The 26,083-nt window shown below is 48.6% G+C and overlaps 1 protein-coding gene across 3 annotated transcripts in view; it reads left to right on the top strand.

Moving 5' to 3' along the window:
* Window positions 1–24,479, top strand: part of LOC144158725 (ADP-sugar pyrophosphatase-like) — a 55,510-nt gene extending 31,031 nt beyond the window's left edge. For all 3 annotated transcript variants that reach the window (XM_077689809.1, XM_077689807.1, XM_077689808.1), the window contains exons 2-9: window positions 11,861–11,928; window positions 12,051–12,103; window positions 12,994–13,101; window positions 14,131–14,232; window positions 15,124–15,179; window positions 18,400–18,454; window positions 23,167–23,220; window positions 24,155–24,479. In XM_077689809.1, coding sequence (XP_077545935.1) covers window positions 11,882–11,928; window positions 12,051–12,103; window positions 12,994–13,101; window positions 14,131–14,232; window positions 15,124–15,179; window positions 18,400–18,454; window positions 23,167–23,220; window positions 24,155–24,297 — 618 coding nt within the window. In that variant the 5' untranslated portion in view covers window positions 11,861–11,881 and the 3' untranslated portion in view covers window positions 24,298–24,479. The remainder of the gene's footprint in view (window positions 1–11,860; window positions 11,929–12,050; window positions 12,104–12,993; window positions 13,102–14,130; window positions 14,233–15,123; window positions 15,180–18,399; window positions 18,455–23,166; window positions 23,221–24,154) is intronic.
* The last annotated feature ends 1,604 nt before the right edge of the window (window positions 24,480–26,083 follow it).

Here is a 26,083-nt window from a genome sequence, read left to right as displayed (position 1 = left end):
GGGATGGAACTGGCCTCTTCGGGCTCAGTAGCAGAAGACCTTATCCACTGAAGCCACAGCAACGGGTTGTTTGGGTTTGGTCTTGGCTACAAGGCAATAAAGGCATTGTATACCGCGATCAGGATGTGCATTGGCTTTGCAAGAGGTTCGCTGGACATCCACTTTCGCAGGGCGGGGATATCGTCCAAATTTTTTTCCGTGTCCCTTGTACTTTATCAAAAGTCGACGATGTTCCTGGACGCTTCCGGGACGCAGACCGAGCTTGTTCGTTCGTGACATATCCCAATTTGTAGCAACCAAGTCCCTCGTCACAGTGTACTTTGCTGCATGAAAAGTAGCCCGCGAGTGCTTCCACCGTGAAGTTACCGATATAATTAACTCGATTTATTCCAATTGTTTCGTGATCCCAACCGCAACGCTTAAGAGCAAATAATGCCCTCTTTTGAGAAAGTATCGCTTACAGCGAAGACAGTTTGGTGTGCCGAGGAATTCGCATAAACGATGGTTTAGTGTATTTACTTTAACGCGCAGTAGGAGAATGAACCAGTGCCATGTAGCCAGGTTCAGTGGGGCCAGACTACTGTTTGTTGCCAGCTTGTTCAGCCGTCCGCTATCAAGGAGCGCTTGCGTATTGCGCACACCGGAACGTAGGCCTACTTCTCTTTCGCGCTCTCGCCAGGACGAATTTAGAATGGAAGCTCCTGCGTCAGCTTGCGTAATCGGAGCGCGTACTTGGGGGAAGGACGGAAAAGGAAGACAAGCGGGGCACGCGCTGATATGAATACATCCAAGGGGAGACGAAAGTTGGCAACGGACTCGAGGAGTGAACTTTACGCCCCCTGGACACGCGCCCGGCAGCTGTCACTTATCCGCGGCCTGGCTGGACCTTTCCTCTTATCTCTCCTCCTCTCCGCCCCACTCGCCCACCGTATCTTGGTCCCCTGACTTGCTTCCGGTGCCGTTATCAGCTGCGCTCGCGCAAGGTTGCCCTAAACCACACGTGGGGCGGCATCTGTGGGCTCTCAGGATCGAGTAGGGTCTGGCAGACTTATCGCGCATGCATGTGCTTCGGCTTTCTTTTATCTGTTTGCAGGAGCACTCCTGGAGCCTCAATTTGAATCTTGCCGACGGTAGTGATATGCTTACACCAGCGCGTGCTTGTCGGAGTACGGCGTAGTTGTCAAAAACTGACCGCCTATCTGTCGTGCTGGAACATCTGTAAACCTTTTTAACTGCTTCGTCCTGACAGCTGCCATTTTATTAGTGGGCGGTGTTAGTGGCCCTATAATTAGCGCAGCCTACAGGAAGATGTGACAGCGCATGCGCAACACGGCCCAGAACGTGTCCTGATCTTATGAAAGACTAACGGACGAAAAGGTTTATACTTTGCCCAGGAAAGGACCTCTTCATGAGAAATTCGGGATATTTTGAACTATTCTTCTAATTGGGTGTCACAGGCAAGCTTTTCTCTTTTTATTTTGAGCAAAAAATCGTGAACGAACTTGTGAATATTCGGAATCAAGGTGCTGGAGAATTCCGAATCCAACTTGTGAATGCACCCGCACATAGTTAACAATTTCGGAGAGAACCCGTGCTATACATATTTGCTTAGAGGTGAAAGTAGTCACTTTATCTTTATAGTAAAGAAAACGTGTAAATTTGTATAAAGGGGCCAGTTTAGCTAGGGCTTCGGCTAGGAGCCCGGGGGTAAAGAAAGTAGGCCGGCGCTTACCGCGGTTCGTATTCCTGGTCGTGGAAGCTGTATTGCGCTTGACGTTTTGGCGCCGGTTAATCCGCGGCATTCCACTGCCATTCGCCAGGGTGGCTCAGTGGCTAAGGGTTTGTGCTGCTGAGCGGAAGGACGCGGGTTCGACTCCCGGCCGCGGTGGCTGCTTCTCTGATGGAGGCGAAAAGCGAAAACGCCCGCGTGTCGACAGTTCGGTACACGCTAAAGATGCGAAAGCCCTCCACTACGGCGCACCTCATAGCCCTGGCCTCTTCCTTCTACCGTGATCTGACGAAGCATATGAACAACCTGTCCCCTTGCGCATTCCAAATTCCTTATCCACCTGGTGTTCGCGCAATCTGCTTGGAAAATCATGCCTAGAATTTTGAGTTGCGTCCAGCCATTGGCTGAGATGGCTGGACGCTCCAACGGGGCCGTGAACTGAGAAAACCAAACATTTGGCTCCTTTCATTTAATAAAGCTTATTCTCTATCTCTGGTAGCCCAGGTGCGTACAAAGGTGCGTACTTGGTCTTTGTAACCTAATCTCATCGGAGTCGGGCCATTCATTCCCAACATGGACGTGCTGGTCGATTTGAGATAAGGCTGACGATGGTGCATGCAATGAAACACTAGTGAGCGGAATGTTTTCGTTTCAATGGACAGTTTGCCGCCTGTCCATGCATAACCCTGGACAATTCTCTCGTTATTTGTTCATGTTAGAATATAGAAATACTGAGGCCTAACATCGGTGTCGACAATTTTAGGGGCACTGAACTTGAAGAGCAGATGCTAAGCACGGAAACGCAATAGGCGGAAGCCCTTCTAGAGTGGCACTGATCCACTCCTGAGACTAGGACTGCGCTAAGGAGACTTTTTGTACACATGAAAAAATAATCGTCTCTGCAAGGTGTGTGACGGTGGAATAAGTACAGCAGAAAAAATGAGCAGTGGCTTAGCTAGGTTATGCCAGGTATACGTAGCGTGAGCTAAGGTTCAACTGGTTATTCTTCGCTTTCCTGGTTGTCTAGGATTACCTTGATTATCATGCTTACTGCTGCTTGAATGACACATACACACGGTGTAGGCATTATGTGACACATGTATATTTATCAAGCGGCTCCGGCGCAGCGTCACCGATCGCTTTAGAGCTAAGCTGGTTCCACAGGCGCACGCCGGTGTTGCTGCGGCGCACGAGCCATCGGTTGCACACCCGGCCACCCCTCGCATGATATCATCAAGTGGACCGGGCTGCCACGTGCGGAACGGAGGTCGGTGAAGACACTGAGTGCGTGGGGTGTGTTAGAGACGCCGGGCAACGAGTAATGTTCTGTGCGTCGTGTGACGTCACTGCTCCTCGCGCATGCGCAGCACGGCTCTCCAGGAGCCACGCGAAACTGCTCAACCTCTGCCAGTGTAGCTCACGCTACAAAAGAGGAGCTCGATTCCTTGGCGCCAAGCTTCAGCGGAGTGCGTTGGATCTGCTTCGCGCAGGCGGTCATCGATAGGCAACTCCAAACAAAGGCGGTCCCGAACCCCTACCTAAAGCACAAGATGTACCCGGAGACATACCCTGATGCCACCTGTCGGGTGTGTCGCAAAGCTCCAGCAAGACTCGAGCACATCATCTGGGATTGCCTCGCATACCCGGACGAATCAAACACAAGAACGATGCCACCTGCCTTCGAGGAGGCGGTGCGGACTGAAGACCAAAATCTTCAACTACTGGCTGTCCAGCGAGTCAACGTGGCGCTGGCAAGGCAGGAGGACCCCGGCGACCCGGTGACGGGGAGCGGAGGACCCCTAGCCGGGTTGGCTACATCTGTGGTGACGACTCCGGCCAAGTCATGAAGACCTAGCAATAGGACTTCATTCGCAGGCCCGAAAGACGTTTTATGCAGAAATGCATTATAGTCGGGGGTTGTCGTGCGTCCCTTGGCCGGCGTCCGCAGCGCGTCTGATGATGATTGTGGCATGATGCCCCTAGGGATTGGCCAACCAAACAATCCATCACGAGATAGCTTCGCGTTCAACCACCATCGTCATCTTCCCGTAGGGGAACCGCTGAAGATGAAGAAGGAGAAGAAGACAAAGCTGCGAAGAGGAGGGCTGCGTGAGTTTTGGCTACCGTTATCCTCCTCGGCCGGCGCATCTTCCCGATCTGAACCCGGTCGAAGAGCGGCTCATCGTGCCTCGACTCGAAGGTGCCTTCCTCGCATGGTACCCGAGGACGTTACGTTAGACGTTCACATCAAGCGGAGGCTGATGACTCCGGCAACGTACAAGCGCGGGTTGGTGAAGCGCGGCAACATCCTGGCTTGGCTCAAGCACCTGGAACACACCCCGCTGTATCGCGCCATCAACGTTCGGGTCGATTGGAGTCGGCTCGATCACTTCGATGACGGCGGCGAACGAGAGGAACCGCAGGAAGACGACGTCGATGATGCTGACGGTGAGTTCGAACCGATTCCCGACGACTTTGACGTGAACTATCCTCTGCAGTTGGCGGTTGCGTTCAACGCGGTCTCGAAGACGCTTCTCTATAACGAAGCGGAAATGACGGGTGTGGGAAAAGAAAAAAATAAATGATTACGCTAACACTCTCGCCTCTCTCTTCGCCATTAATCGCATCACACTCATCGGTGCACCCAATGCATTTCTGCATCCTCACAGTCCCCCTCGGGGAGGTGCGGGGGAATTTTTTCCCCATCCAATCCTATTCTTCAAGGCAGTGGCCGTATGCCCTTCAACTCGCCCGCTCGATGTAGCGTAGCAAGGGTGCGTAGCGTGCTGTAGCCACAGTACCAACAGAGCATGCCACGTATGTGCCAGCGCACGTCGCCTGCTGCCAGAGATGGCAAAATTACTTCTAAAGAGTAATTAAATTACATTACTCATTACTATCCTGGAATTTTCTAAAATGTAATTAAAAAAACTTTAGAAATTACAGGTAGCCGAAAATAATGACATTACATTACTATTATTTTTCAAAAGTAATAAAATTATTTTGAAACGCATGAAAAGGGTACGAAGAGTCACTAGAAAGCAGGCAGAGCTGTCATCGAAGCGTTGTTTCCTTCGCGTTCGTAGAGTTCCAGTGACCAGAGACTTTCCGAGCATTGGAACTCTACTTGTTCAACTTGTCTTGGTCAACTTTTTATGCCGTAAGGAAAGCAGACAGCCTATATCGTAGGCGAAAGTAATTGGCAAAGTAATGAGTAATTTCCTTGAAATTACTGGCGTGACATAATTTATTACAATACTGAGTTACCAACACTCGAAAGTAATTAATTAAATTACTAATTGCAACAGAAAGTAATTTTATTGTAATTTAATTACTGTAATTTCATTACTGCCAGGTCCGGCCTGATGCCAGAGAAACCTGCTGCCTCACTCGTCGTGGTTAATGCCGGAGTGGGACGGTTTCGTTTGCATAAAACAGAGCGCGACGGGTGGTTTTGTTTCGCCGTCGTCAGAACTGCAATCTGAACATTGGGTATCGAACCTGTACTTCGCGCGTAACATCGCGTCGCCTTGGGACAAGGTGCACAGGTCGCTGGCAACGATCCGATGCCGCAGTTTAAACCAACGTTCATAGAACCAACTTGCTCGAAGCATCGTTTATATAAATAACGTTGGCTCAAACCAAGCCGTAAGAACCGTCTTGATGAAGAAAATCTGCTAAAAAACCGTGGCTGGTACCTCTGCCATAGGAATCAGTAAAGCACGAAAGTGCAATGTGCAGCGAAATCTACAGCTGAGCATGATTTGCGGGTGTCTTGTGGGTGTGTTTGGCGAGCGACGTCCGGCTGGTGGGTCGCTCCGGCAAAGGTGTACTGGCGTCATTTCCGTGACGAATATGACACCAGTGAAATCTTGGTGCATAATGACATAAAACACTTCCATGTTAAAATACAAAGCCCGAAAACGAACAACCCATGAAAAATGTACTCTTTAGTACTGAAGGTTGCTTCCCTGCAAAAAGACCCTGTATGCAGAGGTGCACCCTTTACAGGCCGCTTGCTTCGTTGTACTGGCGTCCTTTCCGTGACGGATATGACGTCACAAATGTTTGTGTATCCCGGAATAAAACACTATCGTGTTAAAATGAGTATTTTAGAGTATTCCATTCATTTTGACATGTTTCATTTCATACCACACCTGCACAGGCGTGGTTTGTTCCTGTAGTTGAACCGCGGAAAAAACTGTGCTCAGCGAACGCCTGTTCCAAAACCTAAAGGCCGGGTCGCTAGAGGGAGAGTTCGGACGTGCTTCGAAGTGCCGCGTTAGCCCTACGCGGATGGCTCGGCGCTTGAGAGGTTCTTCATTCGCCAACACATTGCAGCGGTGTGACGAGGGTTACCTTGTTTGTCCAGCGGCACAAAACAAAAACGACGCAAACAACAACACCGAGTGTCGCCGATGGCCTCGAGCTGTCGAGTTTGTGTACTCTGGGGAGAGAAGAGGGCGGGAAGAAAGGAGGGCGCGGCGGTCAAGGCCTTGCGTGCCGAGATTAGCTGGCAGCGCGAACCGGATCACAACGGCGCTATCGGAGGCAATGCGATGCTCCTTGCCGTCCAATGCCAAGGCTTCTTCTCCTTCGCGGAAGCGCGTCTTCACGTGCTCCGTGAATGCCCCAAGGAGATCGTGGCGGAGTTCCAGGTTGCAACCATGTGATGCCTTCGAGCAGTGGCTGAGAATACGCTAGCGCCTTTCTTTTTATGGGGGAAGGGGGAATGAGATACGAAGGCCGTAGATAGCCTCTCGAGGTTGTTTGGCGTTGGCGCGTGCTTCGGAGGGGCTGTACGTGCGACCTGGCGTGCGAGTCAAAAACAAAAACGCAGAAGAATCGTAACTGTAGATAGCGAGACCGAGAAGGGTGTCAGGTGGCTGAATCGTTGTACGGTGGACTGATGTGAGAGAACTTAGTCACGGCTGCTGGTTGTGCACGGTTCTCTCGCGTTCGTAAGTGGCTGGGCGACCAAGAACTCGTGATCAGACAGCGGCGCCATCAAGACGAAAGTACACACGGCGCCGTTCCGGCAGCTTGTGAAATCTTCGCGCTGCATTCTCTGTTCGCCCAAATCGACACAAAGGTACCTTTGCTCAATTGAGGAGGAACTAAAAATTCTAAAATATCATTGGGTACGTCACTGCCGCACAGGCTATATAACACGACGTGGTAAAACTTAAATCTGTAGCTTTCCAGTATGTTGCTCTCCGTAGACAATGCGTAACACCTGGCCGCTGAATAACGCATTGCATCTGACACTTATAATGGCGAATAAATGCACCGCATTTATTTTTTTGGCCCCTCCCGAGTGTATAGTAACATCACCTGCGGTAGTGAGATCGAGCTCGGAGAGGTCATATTGAAGTCAGTTGGTAGTGCAAGTATAAATAACTATTATGCAACTCGATTATTAAGGTTCCCGCAAGGTACGAATTGTCAAATTTCTCCCGGCAGTCGCTTCTCATTGGCTAAACACGCTGAGATTCAATGGGAAACATATTCCCTAAAAAGCCGGGTTTTTAGCTGCCCCTGAAGCGCTGTGGTATACTACTGGCTTTTAAAGGAGCCAGGAAGAGAAAATACAACTTTGTTTAATTTGAAAGAACTAGGATTCAGTATCTCACTCAGCTCCATTACAGCCACAAAAGATGTTTTTTTAACGAAAAAAAGCAAGAAGTATTTAAAAACTTTCAAATTTTGCGCCACAGTGACGTGTTATGAGCAAGAATAACGTCATACGGGACAACAATAAAACGTAATTTTCAGTACATTAACTGCACGTTAGCATTCAAGTGATGCGGTCAAATGGAACTAGAGGCCCCATTACAGACGTCCAGTCATGCGTCGTCGCGACAGGTCAGTTAGGCGGCCGCCAATCGCACAAACAAGGTTCCGTGACGTCATAGAAAAGTTGCGGGAAATTGGCTAGGGGGTCGCGACTGCTTCACGCGTTTTCTTTAATATCTCCGTTATTTGTTCGAAGATTGCGATGATATTGGTGTCGTTGTTATCGGGACTAAGCAGTCTTTCTAACAAACCTAACTTGTATTTTGTCTTCATGGCTCCTTTAAGCGAGAAGACTGAGGTTCGGGTTCGACATTAAGAGATTTTCTTTTCTTTTTTTTTTTGCTTTCGGAATTTTTTGGTCGTGGTAATTTTGTTAACGTTTTTTTTACTATGGTTTTTACAACATAGCTCGACGCACATGTAGACTTCTAGAATGTGTTGAATTACGTTTAATACAGGTTGTGTTCTGTGTCGCTGGGCTAGGTTAGATTAGCTTTGTTGCAGTTGGGCTTGATTTGGGTAGGTTATGATGCGTTCGGTTATGTTAGGTTACGTTAGGTTCGGTGAGGTTATGTTATTTAGGTTAGGGTAAGTCGGGTCGTAATATTCAGCAAATTTTAGGCCAGCCAGCTTTTATGGAAACTGCCGTGAGAATTTCCCGGGGGCAATTTGTCACGGCTGCCGTAACATTGGACGCAGCCTTGTCGCAATACCTTCTTTTTATCTATTTTAATGTTGAATTGAATTTGTTAGCGTTCACCGGGAACGTTCGCATTTACGGACAATTCTTGCAAAGTATTGAACACGAGGTGTGACCAGAAGCCCGGCGGTGACGTCTGTCCAGTTCTGAAAGCTTGAAGTGCTACCCGTTGGACACTTTGCATGACTGTCCATGGGTTGGAACTTCTACCACCTATCTTTTTTCGTCCCCTCTGTGGGCCTTGAAATGGCGTGGTCCCATCTTACGGGGTGTTTCCGTCTCGGAGGTGTCGTTGCTCCCCCGGCACTGTTTACTGCGGCAGGCAGTATCTGCTAGTAATCCGTTCTGGGGGCCAGTGCGCTCTCTGCCCGCGTCAAATCTCTCCTGACGTGCCGATAATAGCAACAAAGCTGCTCACGCGACGACCGCCTACTGTAACAGCCTCGGGCAGCGATCGTCTCCGCTTACCCCGAGGAAAGCGAGCGACACATGCAAAGTATCTTTCTTCTTGATGCCGAGTCGAGACATAAAGGATAGCCGAGGCGCCAACTTTATCTCCGTTACGAATCCTCGACAGCGTCGGGCAACGGCGAGCCTTTTTTTTTTCGTTTTTTTTTCTTTCTTTCTTTGAAGAACTGTGATAGTAGACCTCTCTAGCCGTCGTTGACCGATTGAGAAGGTCAGTACAGCCATGAGACGGCCACGAGGGGTGACGGGTTAACTCAGACCACGCGGGGATGTCCAACACCGAAATTTCGTGTTCCTGGTCATCGCCATTTTTTTGCCTTAATCGTAAAAGAGCCGTAAAACTGGGAAATCCAACTCGCCACCTCGGGCTCTGTGCGGCAACGCAGGCTTTGCCCTATGATGCATTTTTTTTTTTTTCAAGCGGTGCACTTTTTTGACCTGGCCCAGAAAATGGCCAAATGCTGCCTTGGTAGCACTGTTAAGGACAATTCAAGCAAAAAAAGAAAATAAAACGCGTTCCCGTCAACAAATTGCACAGGTGCGCTATACCTCTGAACACCGAGAAGTGTAAAACAACAAGAGCACCGAACAATTCATGCTTTTCCCTGAGCAACGTATTCTATGGAAATTTTGAAGAAAATGGCGCACGAGAGTGTGGGTGCTAGAGGCGATTAGAAAGCACAGGCAATATACGTAATGCCTTCACTTCCATTGTTTCCGATATTTCATCGTCGGCGCCGCAGTCTAAGCGCACTGCGGAGCACTCGAACAGGGCGTGCCATTTATCGATCTGCTATCCAGCAGGGACACCGTCGTTTTCCAACGATACTGCTCTTCTTCAGAAGAGCACTAAGGACGTAAAGTGGTTCGGTATATGGTACTCGTTTCAAGTGCCTTCCCGTCCCGGGACGGCGCTTCTCACAGGACGAGTCCCATGCAGCCGGGACACTCGGGTTGCTGCTATTGGACTTGCTAATCGGTGCATGTCGAACGCTGCTGGCAGAGCGCGTAATTCGTTTGCCTCGCAGCGATAAGTGGAGCACCTCCACTCGAACTGTGCACGCACTCGAACCGCCGTCTCCAAATATACCAGCTCCGTTCCGGTTTCTTTTTGTGTGCCGTGATAGTGCTACTGCAGTTGCGGTTGCTCGTCGAAAGAGTCGGCTGGAACTGATAGCGGAAGCATACCATTTTATTTTTTTTATTTTTATTTGAGTATACTCCAGACCATCTCGGTCCAAGTAGGAGTGGTACATAGCGTATACAAACAACGATGTCACGAACAGAAAGGCACAGGCACAATACAAGAAGAGAACAAAACTATTAAATTCCCAGTAGTGTAAAACAACAGTGTCAGAATGCAAAGTTCAGAATCACGCGGGAAAGTACAATCGAATCTAAGGGGAAAAACTGCTTACAATAAAGCCCCTATTCGTACATTTGCATCTATTCTTCAAAACTTATCAATAGTTTTAATCTTTTCAATAAAGCATTCTATTGTGCCACAGTTCACAGCTATTGATGGAAGTTGATTCCAATATGCAATTGATGACGGAAATGGAGCCCTCCAATGAATGCCGAGCGCAGCACCACCTCGAGAGCCCATTACGTATTCTAGAAAGAGCACAATCGATTACACGACAAATCCCACATGGCTACTAGTCGAATTGGTACTAATTGTTGCGCCACTATAATTTTTCGACGGGCAGTTGTCCTCAGTTGTCCGGATTTCTTCTGCAATATAAGTTGATGACCTGCTTCTGCCCGCTGTGTTAGGTTAGCGTCCACTGATGTCGGCAATGTCTGGATCTCAACTCCGTGGGAAAAATACAGATGTCTGCTTAACACATGCTGCAACAATAAGATTGCAAACTTTATCTCAAATGACTTTTTTTTTTTTGATATTGCTGTCCAATGCTCCGTTAGACTTAAACGAAGTTCCTACTTGCAGAGGCACTCTGTAATGTACTAGGCAACTGCGCATCCCTGACAGCTGTAATTGCGGTAGCAGGTAATTATAAAACAATGATTAGCATGAATTTTAGTGCATGGTAAAGTAATAGAAGTTACACATCAGCCGTCCTGGGACAACGGGGGGCGCGCATATATACATGGCGTGGCTCGTACGTGTGAAAGCGGCTTTCCTCTGTTCAGCGTTATGTTGCTGACGCTACACACAGTTCTGTAATTAGATTGTGACATCTTAGCACAGATGAACTAACCCTCTTAAAACTGTAACTTATGGTTTGATTTTGATTGGAGCAAAATGCACATGTGATGCACAAACGTGTCACATTACGCGATCGCCATTTCAATTGTTTTGAAGCAATATTGCAGGCAGCGTTTTTGTGGGCTCACTCGCTGTTTTGTGCATTTTATACTGCTTGTTTCCGCTCCTTCTGTGCATGTGCTATATGCTCTAGCACGCTGCGCGGACCCTGGTTTGACGCTTCAGCGGCATGGCACGCTGCAGAACGTGTCGTGACCTGGTTTGCAGATGCTCGCTTCAGCTTCTTGCCAAATTGTGAAGGGCTTCAGATTCGAGGTTCATCTAGATGAGTTCATACCCCCATGTTTTGCTCCAAGCACTCGCTGCCGCGACATTTTACTGGAAACTTTCCTTTAGTTAGAGCATATTAATCCGCCTTCCTGAATAGCTTGGCTTTCCCCACCCCTCGACGTTTTCCCACATTCATTCTGCTCCCGTCACATTATCACCTCCACACCTTACACCCTTTTGTTACGCATTAGAACCCCTTGTGTCGGCACTGGTATACCTACTTTGCCATCGGCGGCTTGTTTCAAGTGTCACCAAACACCCATTACCTTTTGTTGTTGTTGTTTGTTCGTTTATATAATAGCGTGAAGGCTTAGTAGACACTAAGCGCGTCCGATTTATATCCCGGAAACTAGGTTGGCCTCCCGGTTACAGCCCAGTAGGGAACGGTAGGCAGGACCATGGAGCCACCGATGGTAATGCGTGTCTTGCCGCAAATTTAGGCCTGCTGCCATCAAACATTTCCTTCGAATGCCCTTACTTCCAGGGCATGTCCATGTTTGGTGGTGTGCGCGTCAACAATTGGATGAAAATGTTACACCTTTGTTTACGTGCGGTATGTGGCTGTGATTAATTCGAGTTCGTCTTTTTTTCATTCTCTCGTTCGCAGGAGATCGCCCGCGGTGAACACATGTCGCTGGCCAAGTACAAATACGTGGACGCCACCGGCAACCAGAAGTAAGTAACTCTTGTGCTCTGACAAAAATAACTGAGGATCTGCGCTTGCTGCATCTCGTAGCGCAGGGAGTCAGGTTGCCAAGACAAGCGAAATTTCAATGTGCCGATTTTTTTTTCCCCAGGGTCTGGGAGGTGGCCGAGAGATGTCAGAAGCCGAGAAGCCACGAGTCTGACTGTAAGTGTGAAATCATTGACGGGAACTTTCTAGCCAGAGAAACTAAGTGCATAATCTGGGGAACAAAATTAACTATTAAATTTAATGTAAAGTTAGACGGTAAAGCCAGCTTTGCCGCATAATAACCTTGTATGTGGAGCTTCACTCTTTACAAGCAAATCTTCGTGATGACGCGTCAACATAACAAAAGGACGCATAATCTTTTAACGTCGCTTGTTAACTTTTGCCATTTGCACGTTATTCCATAGAGTGCCACCAACGCTCGCATTAAAATAGTTAAGCGTCAGATAAAGCGACTTGGATGCTAGAGTGGCTTTGCAGGAAGGCTCGGGCTCTTTTGTACACCGGAAGGAATTAACGAGAGAGAGAGAGAAAAGACTTTATAGAAAACATCCGGCGTGCGGGAGGTCCCCGGCCACGCAGGGCGCGGATACTCCCTATCTATAGACTATGGTAATGGTCCATTAGTCTTAGGCCTAGATCTCGAAGATTCGTGCCCCGGCTAGGCTGCTGATACTCGGATCCCTCCGCTCCCATCACTGCCTCTGGCATTTCTGCCCTCCTGTTTGCGTTTTATCGTGTGCAACGCAACTACGCGCGGCTCTCATGTGCGTTTACAGGCCTTACTTTTGAGCTTAGCGGTACATGCAACGTCTAGTTATCGTTAGTGCTGCGAACACGTGACCATGTACAGCGTTTGGAGGCAGTTCCGGTGTCGTGCCACCATTGGAGAAACTTTGAATGGCACCTTTTACTTAGCTGAGTCTGAAGAAAACTAACGCACACTGCTTTCCTTCTGAGCTTCAGGGAGAGAGAAGTTGCTGAAAGTTGCCCACAGTGGCTAACAGAAGTAGTGTGTTAAACTGACGCTTCTGTTTTTCCCGCCGCAGCCGTGTGCGCGCTGCCGATTCTTCGTCGGATGCTCAAGTACGACTGCCTCGTCCTAGTCAAGCAGTACCGGCCTTCCATGAAGTCCTTCACCCTGGAGTTCCCCGCCGGTAAGGGACCAGCCATGTCGATGATTGATTGATTGATTGATTGATTGATTGATTGATTGATTGATTGTAGGGTTTAACGCGCCGACGCAACGCAGGCGATGAGACGCACCGTAGTGGAGGGCTCCGGATTAATTTCGACCACCTGGGGATCTTTAACGTGCGCCGAAATCTCGTGCACACGGGCGTTTTTGCTTTTCACCTGCATCAGAAAAGCGGACGCCGCGGCCGGGAATCGAACCCGCGACCACCAGCCGTTTCGCTCGCGTTCAACAAGAGAAAAAAAAAACGACAGCAAGCGACAGCCTATCGTTAAGAGTCATGAAGACAAAATAAAATTTCTTTTAATTTGAAGCCCTAACCTCTAGTAGCTGACTGTGCTCTATTGCAGCCAGGAAAGATGTTTTTAACAAAAAGAAAAAAAAAACGCAAGAGATATCGAAGAGTGTTTAAATTTCGCGGTACAGTGGCATTGAAAGGGACACTGAAGTGATTTGTAAATATTGCGGGATTACTAGCGCAAATTGTAGTACTCAGTCCCTAGGCCATGTTTCGACCACTCTTGGTGCGTTTACGCGAATTTATTTAGTAGACAAACCGATATAAAACACTTTCGTGTTTTATTCCGATTTCTATGACACTCTGTCATAGGAATGGGTATAAAACACGAAAGTGAAAGGTGCCTTCACAGGAGCAGTTGAATGTTAAAGGAACCCCCGTCATGTGCGAAGGGTTCAACCACAATTTTTAGTGAACCGCCTCGTCTAACGGGGCCGGTCTCCGTAAAGTTCTAGCAGTCACTGTGGAATCTGGAAGTACCGACTTGAAAGAACCAAAACCCTCAAAAAAGATTACAGACGGCGTTCATGGAAAGCTAAGCATTGCTGACACGGCTGAAAGTAACAACGAAAGTCAAAGGCAATGCACCCGCGGGCTGTTCCCTATTGCCCGATTCCGCCGTTCTAAGCACATCGCTTCCTAACGGGAGTACGCCTAACCTCCTCCTCATTCTTGTCATTCTTTCCTCCGAAGGCGTTGTTGAATCCGGGGACACCACCTCCGAGCACTCGGCCTTGCGTCGGCTCAACTCGCAGACTGGCTACACGTCTACGGGCGTCAAGCAAGTCAGTCCTCGTAAGTTTCACCACCACGCCGCCCTCTTGCTCATGCAGTTCACCCACGCTTGAAAAAAATGGCCCAGGTTTAACACCTCTAAACCTACCTATCACTAGCGAAAGCAAAGACTATGAAAACAGTGTTTCGTGACAGTTTGCCTTCTCTCGAGGGGTCGCAGCCTGCCGTATAGCTGTATCTACTGGATGACTGGATAGACAGCCGAGCCAGCGCGCTGTCGATGGTGAGACTGAGAAACCAAACGCCGGCGAAGCAGCCATTAAACCCTCGCCTAGTCACGTGGTTTGCTTGCGCTGAAGCGCATGCGCATAATCGCCGTTTCAAAGTCGCCTAGTCACGTGGTACAGAAGCAGCGAGTCTCCAAGCGAGCGAGTGAAGTGACAACAACGCCTCAGCTTGCGCGCTGGCTGCTGAAGGCCACTTTCGACGTGATATATGATGTTAAAAGATGGGACGTAGTATATCTTTCGCTCTAAAAAGTGCCTGGTCCTACGCGACCAGGTTAATGGCGCTAGTACTACGATACTTTTGGAAGTGAGGGAACTTCCGGTAACGACGCCCATGATGATGGACGTCGTTACCGTCCATCATCATGGATGATGATGAGGGTGTAGCTCGGCGAAAAACCGGTGCTGGGACGGTGCACGGTACACGGTTGACGCATATGCGCATGCCAGAAACCCGTCACGCTCTTTCTGCGCACGCGTGGTGGCGCCGGTTGGCTACTGTGTATCGTACCGTGACCGGTTCTAAGCTTTTTAACTCTCCAATGGAGCTTCGAATGGAGCTGTGAAAGCATACTTACACTGCCATGTAATTTGAAACATTTCCAGCGAAATTTTTCGGTGGGTGTATTTTATTTTTCGCGCCTTCTTCTTTTCCTTTTCGCAGTGACCGCCTCGGACCCAGTCCACACAGCTTGCACGACGAAGCTCGTCTCTCTCGATGTGAGTACAACGCCTACGCAAACGGGGTGGCAGGGACAATCAGTTTTTGCACGAAACGCAAAAAAAAAAAAATATCATCACCCATTTCACTCTGTGAAGGTGCGTGTCCAACCATAATTATTAGGACATGAGTTGACAAATAATTTATGTATCAACTAGCCGCAGTTGAACGCGGTAAAACCAAATTTTTCGAAGGATAGTTCCGCTTTCTAGCTGAGTGCGCGCAGTGAGCGCGCACATATTTGCATCGCAAGACTAAACTAGTGACGCTTCTCGGCGCATCAGCGCTGTAGGCGACTGAGTCACCTTAGCGAGGGTGCAGTGGAGCGGGATTCAGCCAAAGCCTCTTCTCGTATCACTTTTTGATGGAACGCGCCCTTGTCCTTTCCGCCCCCCACTCCTAATAAAAAAAGGTCCTAAAAGGGTAGTAACGGTCGTATTTACTAACACCTTACGAACCTTACTACCCCGTGGTTTTGTACGCAGGCTCTGCCACTAGCAACTGCATGGTTAGGAAATTAACTGGGTGTATCAAGTAGTATACACTAGATCGTACTTGACTAGGTTATGCATGGCCAGTTAGTAAACGCTTGTAGCTCAGAAGGGTGCTATCGCTAGGACTTTACTATCGCTAGGACTTTACTGCCTGCTTCAGTTAGTAAGCCTGACTAGTGCTGCTTTCACTACCTCCAGTACCTAAGTACCTAGTGTATACTGGTACAAATGAGTTGTTAGTGTTCCGTTAGTGAATACCCCAACCTTTTTTTAAGAGTGTGTCCCTCTCTCCGCACCCCTTTCCTTTGAACGAACGAGCGATTAGAGGCTTTCACTGCGCAACCGCTAGAGGCGCTGGCCTGGCTTCACTCACCTTGGCTGAACTTGAAGGTCGGGTAGACGCTACGAGGAACTCGCCGTGTTCTGGGTTTGACAAGGGGCCCAATTATCTTAAACGACGGCTGTCACTTTGAAACGACGCGGTAGCGGCGTAAAAACGCATGTATTCCTGCGTTTGTATGTCCTTTGGGTGGGCAAGGGACTTCAGAAGGGCCTCCAGGGAACAAAACGACGCGCAAAAGGAGGCCCTGATCCGGGCAACTTGCTGTGTTTTCTGAAGTTCCTCGCTCACCCGAAGGACACATGAACGCAGAAATACACGCGTTTGCACGCCACTACCGCGTCGTTTCAAAGTGAAGGCCGTCGTTTTCCAGAACTCGGCCCCCGGAGTAAAAAGCGTGGCTTAAAAATATTTGTCCTCACAAGGCAGCCCAGAGAACAGCAATACGTATCAGCTTTATCGTACGCTTTACACACTGTAAGATGCGGACACCGTACTGGCACAACAGAAAAACCATTACAAACAGATACGTAGAGTAGAACCCTGGTTATGCGTTCCCAGATTATGCCATGACCGGCTTCTTGCAACGGATCAGGGTGGGCCTGGAAAGCTCCTCTACAAACAAAGCGAAGGCTACCGCGAAACTAGAAATGCTCGAAGCCGGCATAGCTCCTGCTTTTCGCGCCTCTACTCTCCGTTCATTTCTTCCTCTCATTTCACGCTGCTTGCATTGCCCTCCTCCATGTTTTTTAACAGCGTAGCTGTGGTAGGTCGAGACATGTCGTCCGTATGCTGTAGGTCTTGCGTCACGCAGGAGCACGGAGAAAGAAAATATAACAGGAGGGTAAACGGCCCACTGCGGCAAGCGTGGGTGAGCGACCAGGTAATAGAGTTTTAGCAGTCCGTCTGTTCCATCATGTACGTAGTTACCGTGTTGACCGGTACTCGTCTGGGCACTTGAGCATTCGTCGCGGTAGGAGGATTATAGTTCCGCGGGCCGGCCTTCGCCATGTCCGTGCATTCGCCACGGTGGGGTGAGCCTCCTCGCCCTTCCTCCTCGCCCTTCCGCGCGCGCATGCGCAGTCGGGTCCCGGTCAACACGGTAACAACGTACAAGACGGAACAGACGGACTGCTTAAACTCTCTATATAATGTCACTATGAAAACCAAGGCGGACTGCACAGTTTCGTCGCTGCGACCGCGAAGGAAAGGGTAGCGCCATTTTACGCTAACGTATACGCTTCAAGCGCTCTCCGATGACATGGTCATTGTGCTGGTGGGAGATTTCAATGAGGATGTCTCACGGCCCAATGCCGCCTGACTGCTGTCCTCCGTGGTCGAGCGGTTTGAGTTAGTGTGTTACACAGGCAGTAAGGCGCCTACGACGCGGCAGGGATACGGACAGGCCCATGTTTGTCGTCTAGGTTAAAACTCCTCTCCGTCCAAGTTTTATTCAGTTAATTAACTAGGTAGTATACGTTCAATCGCAAATTACAAACAAACGTTTTGTTTTGTGCGCTCTTTTGACTGCGCCCAGCTTCACTGATCGTCCTTCTTCACAGAGTGTCAGGGCACTGATTTTTTTTTCGGCTTACCACGTGGACTTTGCGGCCAGCACATACCTGTGCTTGTTTTGTTTGGCCTCGTTTGCATGGCTGCCACGGAAGCGGTTCGCAGCAAGTCAAGCACGCCAAGTACTCAACAGGGAGCAGTTCGACATTTTTTGTGCGGAAATAAGGATTCTGAACCTTTGAAAGAAAGTGGAGGAAACCATGCACTCCGAATAGAATCCAAGCCGATCCACTGCCTTCGGACGGATACTTTACTTCGGTCCAATACTTCGTTCCAAAACTTTACCGATTCGGCTACCGGGCCGGCTGTGCCGCGGCGGCTGTGCCGCGGCGGCTGTGCCGCGGCGGCTGTGCCGCGGCGGCTGTGCCGCGGCGGCTGTGCCGCGGCGGCTGTGCCGGGGCGGCTGTGCCGGGGCGGCTGTCACGTTTTTGAAGATTTTTGTAAATGTACAATTATGGACAAATCAAATGCTAACACGGAAATATGAATCAGAACACGCAAAATCTAAAAATACTATTCGTGGAGGTCAAACAACGGCGCGCTATCTATGTGTTAAGAAAGCCCCATTTTCCCACGTTGTTACTGTAATTAGGCCCCGCGTCAGTTTGACGGGCATGGAAAGAAATCTTGCTATTTGTATGTTTTGATTATTATTTTTCGTATTCGCGTTTCATTTGTATATGACTGTACCTGCCCTATGTTTGGGGGGTGGGTGGTAGCCAGCGCCGTGGGTGAGACGCTGGCTAGAAGGGAGCATTTACTCATGCGGAAGTTGCTGTCACTCACAGAGACGATGTTTCTTTTTCAATGCAGATCAACGGCGATGACCTCCGCAACCTGAACGCCCAGCAGAAATTCGGTGAGGGAGGTAAGCGGAAATTCTGATGTTTCCGTAATCATTAAAGGAGCCATGAAGACGAAGTACAAGTTTGTTTTATTCGAAAGATATGGTGTTTTATATATGCACCCAGCGCTTGTCCGGCAGCATACGATAGTTTATTCACTCAAAAATTAATCAATTTATGTTAAAATTTTGATTTTCCCGCCAACTCTTGTGTTTCGTGAGGTCGTCTGCGATGACGTCAGAAAAGCAGGCCTTAAAGGGGCCCTGAAAGGCATTTTGAGCACACTAAATGAACTAGCGCAATCGCTAGATTGGGTCGCCAACGTCACCTGTGCCAAGTATTACTCTTTTACGCGCAGCGGAAAGCTCACACTTTTGTTGCAAAGTTTGTCGCTTTTTTCTCACCCTTTCCTTCGTGTTTTTGGACGCCGCCATCTTCACATGTCTACATCATCGATTCCCAGATGTTCGTCATGAGCTAGACATCCTGCTATTGGGCGGCTTTTTCACGCACTTCCGGCAAAGAGATGAGTCGTCTGCTCAGCGTCGGCTCGCCGGCTGATCTGCCAGCGGAGTGCCGGAGTGCTTTGACATTTTACGACAAACGAAACAAGTGTAAACAAACGCTTAACCGTTTGTATTGAATGCAACACGGCCATAACACGACGTGGATTTTATCTTACGTGAGTACGTACCACAAAGAAAGTCCCGTGGCACTTCTTTGGTGCAATCGCAGGGAACGCCCTGAGCCGAATGCCCGGGTTTGACGCGTACATTTTATTCAACTTCAAAACAATCCAGAGATGCGTTTCGAACGAACGCAACGTCACAACATGCGTTGCAAGTCTGAACCGCGATTGACAGACGATGAGTTGCCTCCTCCTGCCCATCGTAAATACGGCACTCACCTCACACCCGGTTTGCGGGGACGAGCAGCAAGTCACAACTCTGGCGCGCAAGCGAGAAGGCTTTTAGCCAGGCACACTGCACATACCAAATGCGAGGTTGAGTGGTACGTCGTTCGAGAAAGATAATCCAGACCATGGGAAGCACTATCCACCCGCAGAAGTACAATGTCGCATTTCATCGCGAAACGAACGCGTCCACAACACACAGGAGGCGATGCACACACACACACACAGCTTCGGTCGCTGCATTGGCTTAGCTGCAAGCTTCGTTCGGACAATCAGCGATGCTACGACGATACAGAGCTGCGTGAGGACGACGTGCTAACCACTTCACGTATTTAAAAACACAGGGGCAAAGAACTAGGTTCATCGGAAGCAAAAAATCTTTCCTCCATTATAGTGCCTGAAATATACTGGCTAGTGTGCCGAGGGCGGGCTCCAGGCGGGCGCCGGGAGCGATGTACGCGGCCGTCTGCCGCTTGGGGCGCTGCCGTGCGGGAGTGTGCGCGTTCATCCGGCCCGAGCAGATCGCGCGGTTACCTCCGAGCTGCGCAGCAGACGGCAGCGGCAGAACTTTCCATTCCCGCTTGCGACGAAAGCGAGCGAAAGCGACGGGAATTCTGTCGCGCAACCAAAATTTGTCCCGACCATTCGACAAAAACGATCGTCGCGCGACAAAGTGACGGAATTCCTGCCGCTCTCATTCGCTTTCGTCGCAAGTGCGAACGGGCCTTTATGCGCAATCTCCGCCCCACATAAAACAAGCTCTTGCTTGTCGCCTGAGCATACGGTTGATATCTGACTACGTTACACTGTGCTTGCCAGTGTATTTAAACGATGTCACTAGGTTTGAAACGTACGCGCTCGGCGTGCAGCTTTGTAAACGCAAGCGGTTTCACATACGCACGCTATTTTGTTGCTAATAGAGTTTTAGTACAGCGTTTGTGGCCTTTGCATACGCTAAACGCTAAATTTTTGCGTCCCGCTACGTGACACCGCGATGGGAGTTTTAGTAGAGCGTCTCATCAGTTTTGCGTAGCGACACACTAATGCATACGGCGCCATCTGTCAAATGTTTTCCGAAATGTCTCGCCGGCTGATCTGCTAGCGGAGTGCCGGAGTGTTTGGACATTTTACGACTATCCAAACAAGTGCAAACAAACGCTTTCCCGTCAGTGTTGAATGCAACACATGGGTGCAGCTTGTCAGAACACGGGTTCTCGCTGATCGAGTGCAGCGTTGGTTTGCTCTTCGCCTTCACGTTCATCGCCGCTGATAAAGCGATCCGATCCGGCGCGTTTTGTGCACGGGTTCTGTGTCGGTTGAAAATGTTTTTTTTCACATGCCGCCGGTAGTAGGAATTACAACCACCGCAAAATAACACCCGGCACCAGCGGGGCCACATCTGAGACCGCGCTTTTTGGATAAACATTGCGCGGTGCACCAAAGGGAACGAGCGCACGATTCTCCCCACGGGGCTGCGAGTTCGCCGCCGATACCAACTGCAGCCCTGCAGCTACGTACACCGCGAAAGGGCAAGGCCAGGCCGCACACATGCGGCCAGGTCATTCGTTCGCTTTTCCAGCCTGTGTCCATGGTGTCTACAGAGATGAAAAAGCCGAAAGAGCTGGCCCGTAGCAGACGGCAGTCTGTGGGAGCGCAATAGCGGAAGTACGTCACCGCTAAGGAGCGGAGCATCATGGGAGGGGAGGCCAACAGCGAAGAAACAGTTGAAAGGAGGAGGAAATACGGCGCGACGATAATTCGCGGTTTTTGATTTACGATTTCTCAGCTAATACTCATCGCTTTAACAAAATTCTTGCAGGAGGAGATTGCTAATACATTGCTTTATTTGGTTACATGTACATCCATGCATCGGCGGAAGGCATTTCAGGACCCCTTTAAGTGAACGCGTACGCGGCACAAGGCATCCAGCGAACTACAGAGCCTTGTTTACTATCAGTCCTCCCTGATGGCGCTACCGTACCGGGGCTGACATTTGCCCGCGTTTGCTTTGTTTTTGACCGTATTTGCGCCTGGCTTGTTTTTATTAACGTAGAAAGTACTCGTGTTGTGAAACATGGGGTATACTCGACAAACAGGGTCCCGTAAGACAATGTCGCTTACGCTAATCTTCCTGTGTCGTGTCAGACAACCCGAAAGCGACATACTGCTGTGCAGCTATGACAAGCCAAGTATGCGCAGTACCAACAACAGCACGCTCTGGTACTTCAATGTTTACGTGTACTTTCGCAGCTTCCATGCTTATCCCATAGAGTTTCATACTAATATACACTAGAGGGAAATCTGGCGCCACTGTCTAGGGGAGCCGCGCTTCAGCGAGCGTGCCGTCATGTACCCGGCAGGTACGTTCCACTTGTCCTTGGCATGGCTCACGAACAGGCTGAAAAGTTGGCTTTGGCTGCAAAAATGCAACAATATTACTGCAGAAGATTAATAAAATTTGTTCCTTTATTATAAAATTAAAGCTCCAGAAAGATTTAATTGTCAGGGATTATTTAGAAGCTTCCTGGATGATGAACAAAAGAACAACGCTACCCTTTTGGCTTCAAGACGAAAAAGAAGCCATGTGGCTAACCAAGCCAAGGAAGCGAGGAACGTCGCTAGCTGCAATGGCGCCGCCCACGGCGGCACGCGAATGCAGCGCCAGATTTCCCTCTAGTATATATTAGTATGAAACCTCTATGGCTTACCTCACCATTCTTACTTCTATAAAATGAATATTTGCTTTAGATTTCAGCGAAAATATTTCGTGAGTGAAGATTATAAGCCCTGCGTAACTTGCATTTGCTTTTGCCGGCCTCTGCCAATTGCAGAGCTGTCTGGTATGACATCATGGGTTCTGTTGCGGGAAATGAGCTAGTGAGTCGCATGGCCATTGCCGTTTTTCCTAATTATGAAGCTTGTTTGGGCGAAGTTTACGTTAAAGGGGTGTCAGTATGATTCTAACGAGGCAATTTTTCGAATGAACCAAAGTCGTGTTTTGTCTTCATGGCTTGCCCTCATACGTGGCGGAATAAATAAAATACCAACTGGCGAAGGAAGCTGATTTTTTTTTGCTAACCCGTGGCGCCCGCACATGTGCTGACATTAACACCGAGTGCTCATGCACGGTGATGGGAGTGCATAGGAGTGCGTAATATCAACTCGTACCCAGCTTTCTCACTCAAAATTCCAACCTCTCAGGAACCTAGCAAAACCACTTTAGGAAAGTGATATTTGGCATAAAGCCAGAAGTCCACGTGAAGATGAAAACACTAAAAGAACTTTCCAGGATTCTGAACACTTTTAGTGTAATTCGCTGTCAAATCTTACTCCCCATGCATTTCTGTGGGATAGTTTCCATGGCTCAGGAACCTAGTCGCGCAACGTGCGTGACTTGAAACTGTGCACAAAGCAAGTATGTGCACCCCATATATTAGCTGTGCAAAATAACTTATCATTTCGCTAAAAAATTGCAAAGTAATCACTGTTGAAAGGACTGCCATGAGCGGGAAAGCTGCACATGATTCGCGTAACTGTATTTGCCAAGTTTAAATCGTGGGTTCTTCCTATTCCAGTTTCAATCAGGACATTAAATGTCGATAAGGCAGCTGTCAAAGCATTAGAACCAACAACCCACATCGGTGCATCACTGTGGCAACGTCCGAGGCTGGACGAACTCTTATGCAAAAGTGCTGTAGCTGGCGCTTAGCTTGAAGGAAGCATTGGCATGCTTGTTAAATATCGTATTTATCGCTGCTGCGTCAGTGTGGTCAAAATGCAGATCGACTGATCTTTCTATCTCGCTTGTTACCGTTCACGCAGAGTTCTACGAAGTTGTCCAGGTCCCCATGAACGACGTCCTCCAGCGGTTAAACGGTACGTCTACATTCACGCTTGTTGTTGCACAGATATTCTTCAGCTATAATGGTACCTACTGAAAGAAATCGCACTAAGGTAGGCAAGTCGTGTTGAGTGTCGCATAGTGGTGGAAATACGCCATACTTACTCGATTCTAAGCACCTCCTGATTCTGAGCACCCTCCCCTACTTCCGTGAAAAAAAAATGTGGAAAACGTTTGCATGCGAATTGAAGCACCGTTTTCTTCAAGGAAGTGCCTGTTTCCAGGCCACCTAGCGCGCTTGCTCGGTCTGCACCTATTTTCTTTTTCATATTTCCCTAATAAAACGTTATACCCTGCGCCCGTCTCGTCCAGATAGTACAGAGAAAAACAGGGGAAGGAAAGGGGGTACTTTTAGATTTTTTGGGACCAAAGCGTCCCCCTCACTTTGGGCACCACCATCGTGAAAAACAGGGGGTGCTTAGAATCGAGTAAATGCGGTATTTGGGTGAACCGAAAAGGGGGTGGGCGGGGAGGCATTTTTGTTGTTATTTGTAGCCAGCTGTGCTACGATGTCTGCCGGCACATTTTTTCTGGCGCTTCTAATTTTCAACTAATACTTTTTAAGCGCTAATTCCTTGGTAAATATACAATCTTCCTGGGATGTATTCCTTTGAGAGTGAAGCTTACTGGAGGTTTTTGCAATATTGGTAATTGGCTGAAATGTACCATGGCTGCTAGGAAGACCATTCTCGCTGCTGAGGTGTGTCACCACGCCGATAAGGTGCTACCGGGGCAGTGCCAGGCAGGTACAACCCCGAATAAAGCAAAACAAAACAAAAAACCAAGACAAACGGGCTGACCTTGTCTTTCCACAATAACCGTTGCTGCTACTCCATCTTAAATGCTGGCGTTAACCTTGTCAAGCAAACAAACTCACCTCTGTCTTTTGTACCCACACCTGGAATGCAGACTACAGCGAGGAAGGCTTTGTCATCGACTCCCGCGTGTACACCTTCGCCATGGGCCTAACAATGGGGCTGAAGATGGGCGCCGAGCGAAACGGCGTCAAGGATGACGACGTTCAGATCGTCACCGACATTATCGACCACTAGGAGGCAGCCAAGGCCAGATGATATCTTCGCTGGTTAAACCACGCCGACTACTAGGCTGGACTACACGCCAAACCAAGCTTGCTTGTACATAATTGCCCGAAATAATGCTGGTATTCTTTTTATCCAGATGTCTAGAACATGCAAAGTTTAATTCTTGATGAGTGCTTTATAGCGGCCGAAAACATCATTTACAAACTGAGAGAACAATAGTAGGCCAAGAACAGACCCCTGCAGCACTCCACTGGAGGAACAGTAGCGATAAGAGAGCTGGCCGTTAATATTAATTCTAAATTTCTTGGAAAAATTAATTTCGTTGACCGCGGCGTCTTGTTTTAGGTACTGCGTTGGTTGGTGGAAGCAATATCACCCAACAAGAAGTGCTCCAACACTTGCACACCACATAGAAACCCACTAAAATGAAGTACCGAAATAGTGTATTCAGTCACAGGCTCTAGCGTATGCACCGTACTGCAAACACCGAGTGAAAATATTGTGAAACAGAGGGACAGAAGTAAGTACACACTGAAACACTGTTTTGTGTAAATTTATTTCTCCATCTGTTTCCACGTAACACTTTTGCGCAGTGAACGTTTTTTCTTCGTTCCCCTTGACCCACAGCGTTTATTGTCGGTGCTTGCAGCTCTCGCGCTAAGGTGGTTCTTACTCTATACAGCCATTCATCCCAATGTGTGGTCAGGCCAAAAACAATGTTAACGCGGCTGGTCTACCATGAAGCTCGTGTTTATTATGTTGAATGTTGTGACATTGTGTTGTCATGTTTTGTGTCGTGATTATAACAATATTATTCCTTTTCGTCAGTGTTTCATTTGTTGTAATTATTATATATTGTTTTTCTCTTTGCCTGGTTTGTATTGTACCTGAGCTTCATCTCGGTTTTCACAAAACCCATTTTCATCAGTGCACAGACACAACCTGTAGCAATTTGCTTTTCGATGTTTGCACCGACGCAAGTGGGTGCGCCAGCAACCAGAAAAGAAATGTTTTGTAGCCAAAAGGACAAAAGGTGACCAGAATGGCGTATTCACGTTCGATTTCATTTATCCTATATAACAGGATGATTGCGTCATGTTTTCCAGCGTCGAATGACGGTGCCTCTTGATGAAATGTCCTCTTCGTTGCTGTATCTGTACATTGATGAATAAAAAGTGATATCATTTAGTTCACTGTCTTTTGCTTTCTATTGAATTTATACTGCATTTCTATTACATTTCTATGGCACCCGTTATCACAGCTATGTGTCAGGTAGCCACTACAGAGGCGAGAGTAGAGACCTTATTCAGAGCCAAGAGCTAGCTGACTGAGCCGATAAGAATCACCAGGCAATGACTTTAGTTACAATGAAGAGTTTGGAAAAGTTAAGCTTAAGACGTACCCAGCTAAGCTATATGCAATGACGAAGCTATAGCTGACTGAATGGCAAAGGTAAGGCGACAGGCGTCGGTATAAAGACTTTGCCTACTCCAGTAAAACGAAAAGTTGAGCTAGTTGGATGTGATCCATATTTAAAGCGCAGACAGACTACACAAGAGGACAACACGAGCTCTTTGCCTACTCGGTGGTTGTCTAGCAGGATTGTCAAGCGAAAATTACAAAGCTCTCCTGTGAGGGGTCGTGAGGAAGGGATGGACGACAGGTTTTTTCCACTTTTCCAAATGAACAAGATATAACATTGTAAATAAAAACGTGCAGGACCTGCCCATTACACGTCGAGGAAAGCTGAATACAATCGCCTAACTTTGACGCCATGTAGATGCAGCGGCGCGGT

The sequence above is a fragment of the Haemaphysalis longicornis genome, unplaced genomic scaffold (genome assembly GCF_048455015.1).
Source record: "Haemaphysalis longicornis isolate Haplotype H1 unplaced genomic scaffold, Haemaphysalis longicornis Haplotype H1 scaffold_10, whole genome shotgun sequence".
Taxonomy (NCBI): Eukaryota; Metazoa; Arthropoda; class Arachnida; order Ixodida; family Ixodidae; genus Haemaphysalis; species Haemaphysalis longicornis.
This window is presented reverse-complemented; position numbering and strand designations above follow the sequence as displayed.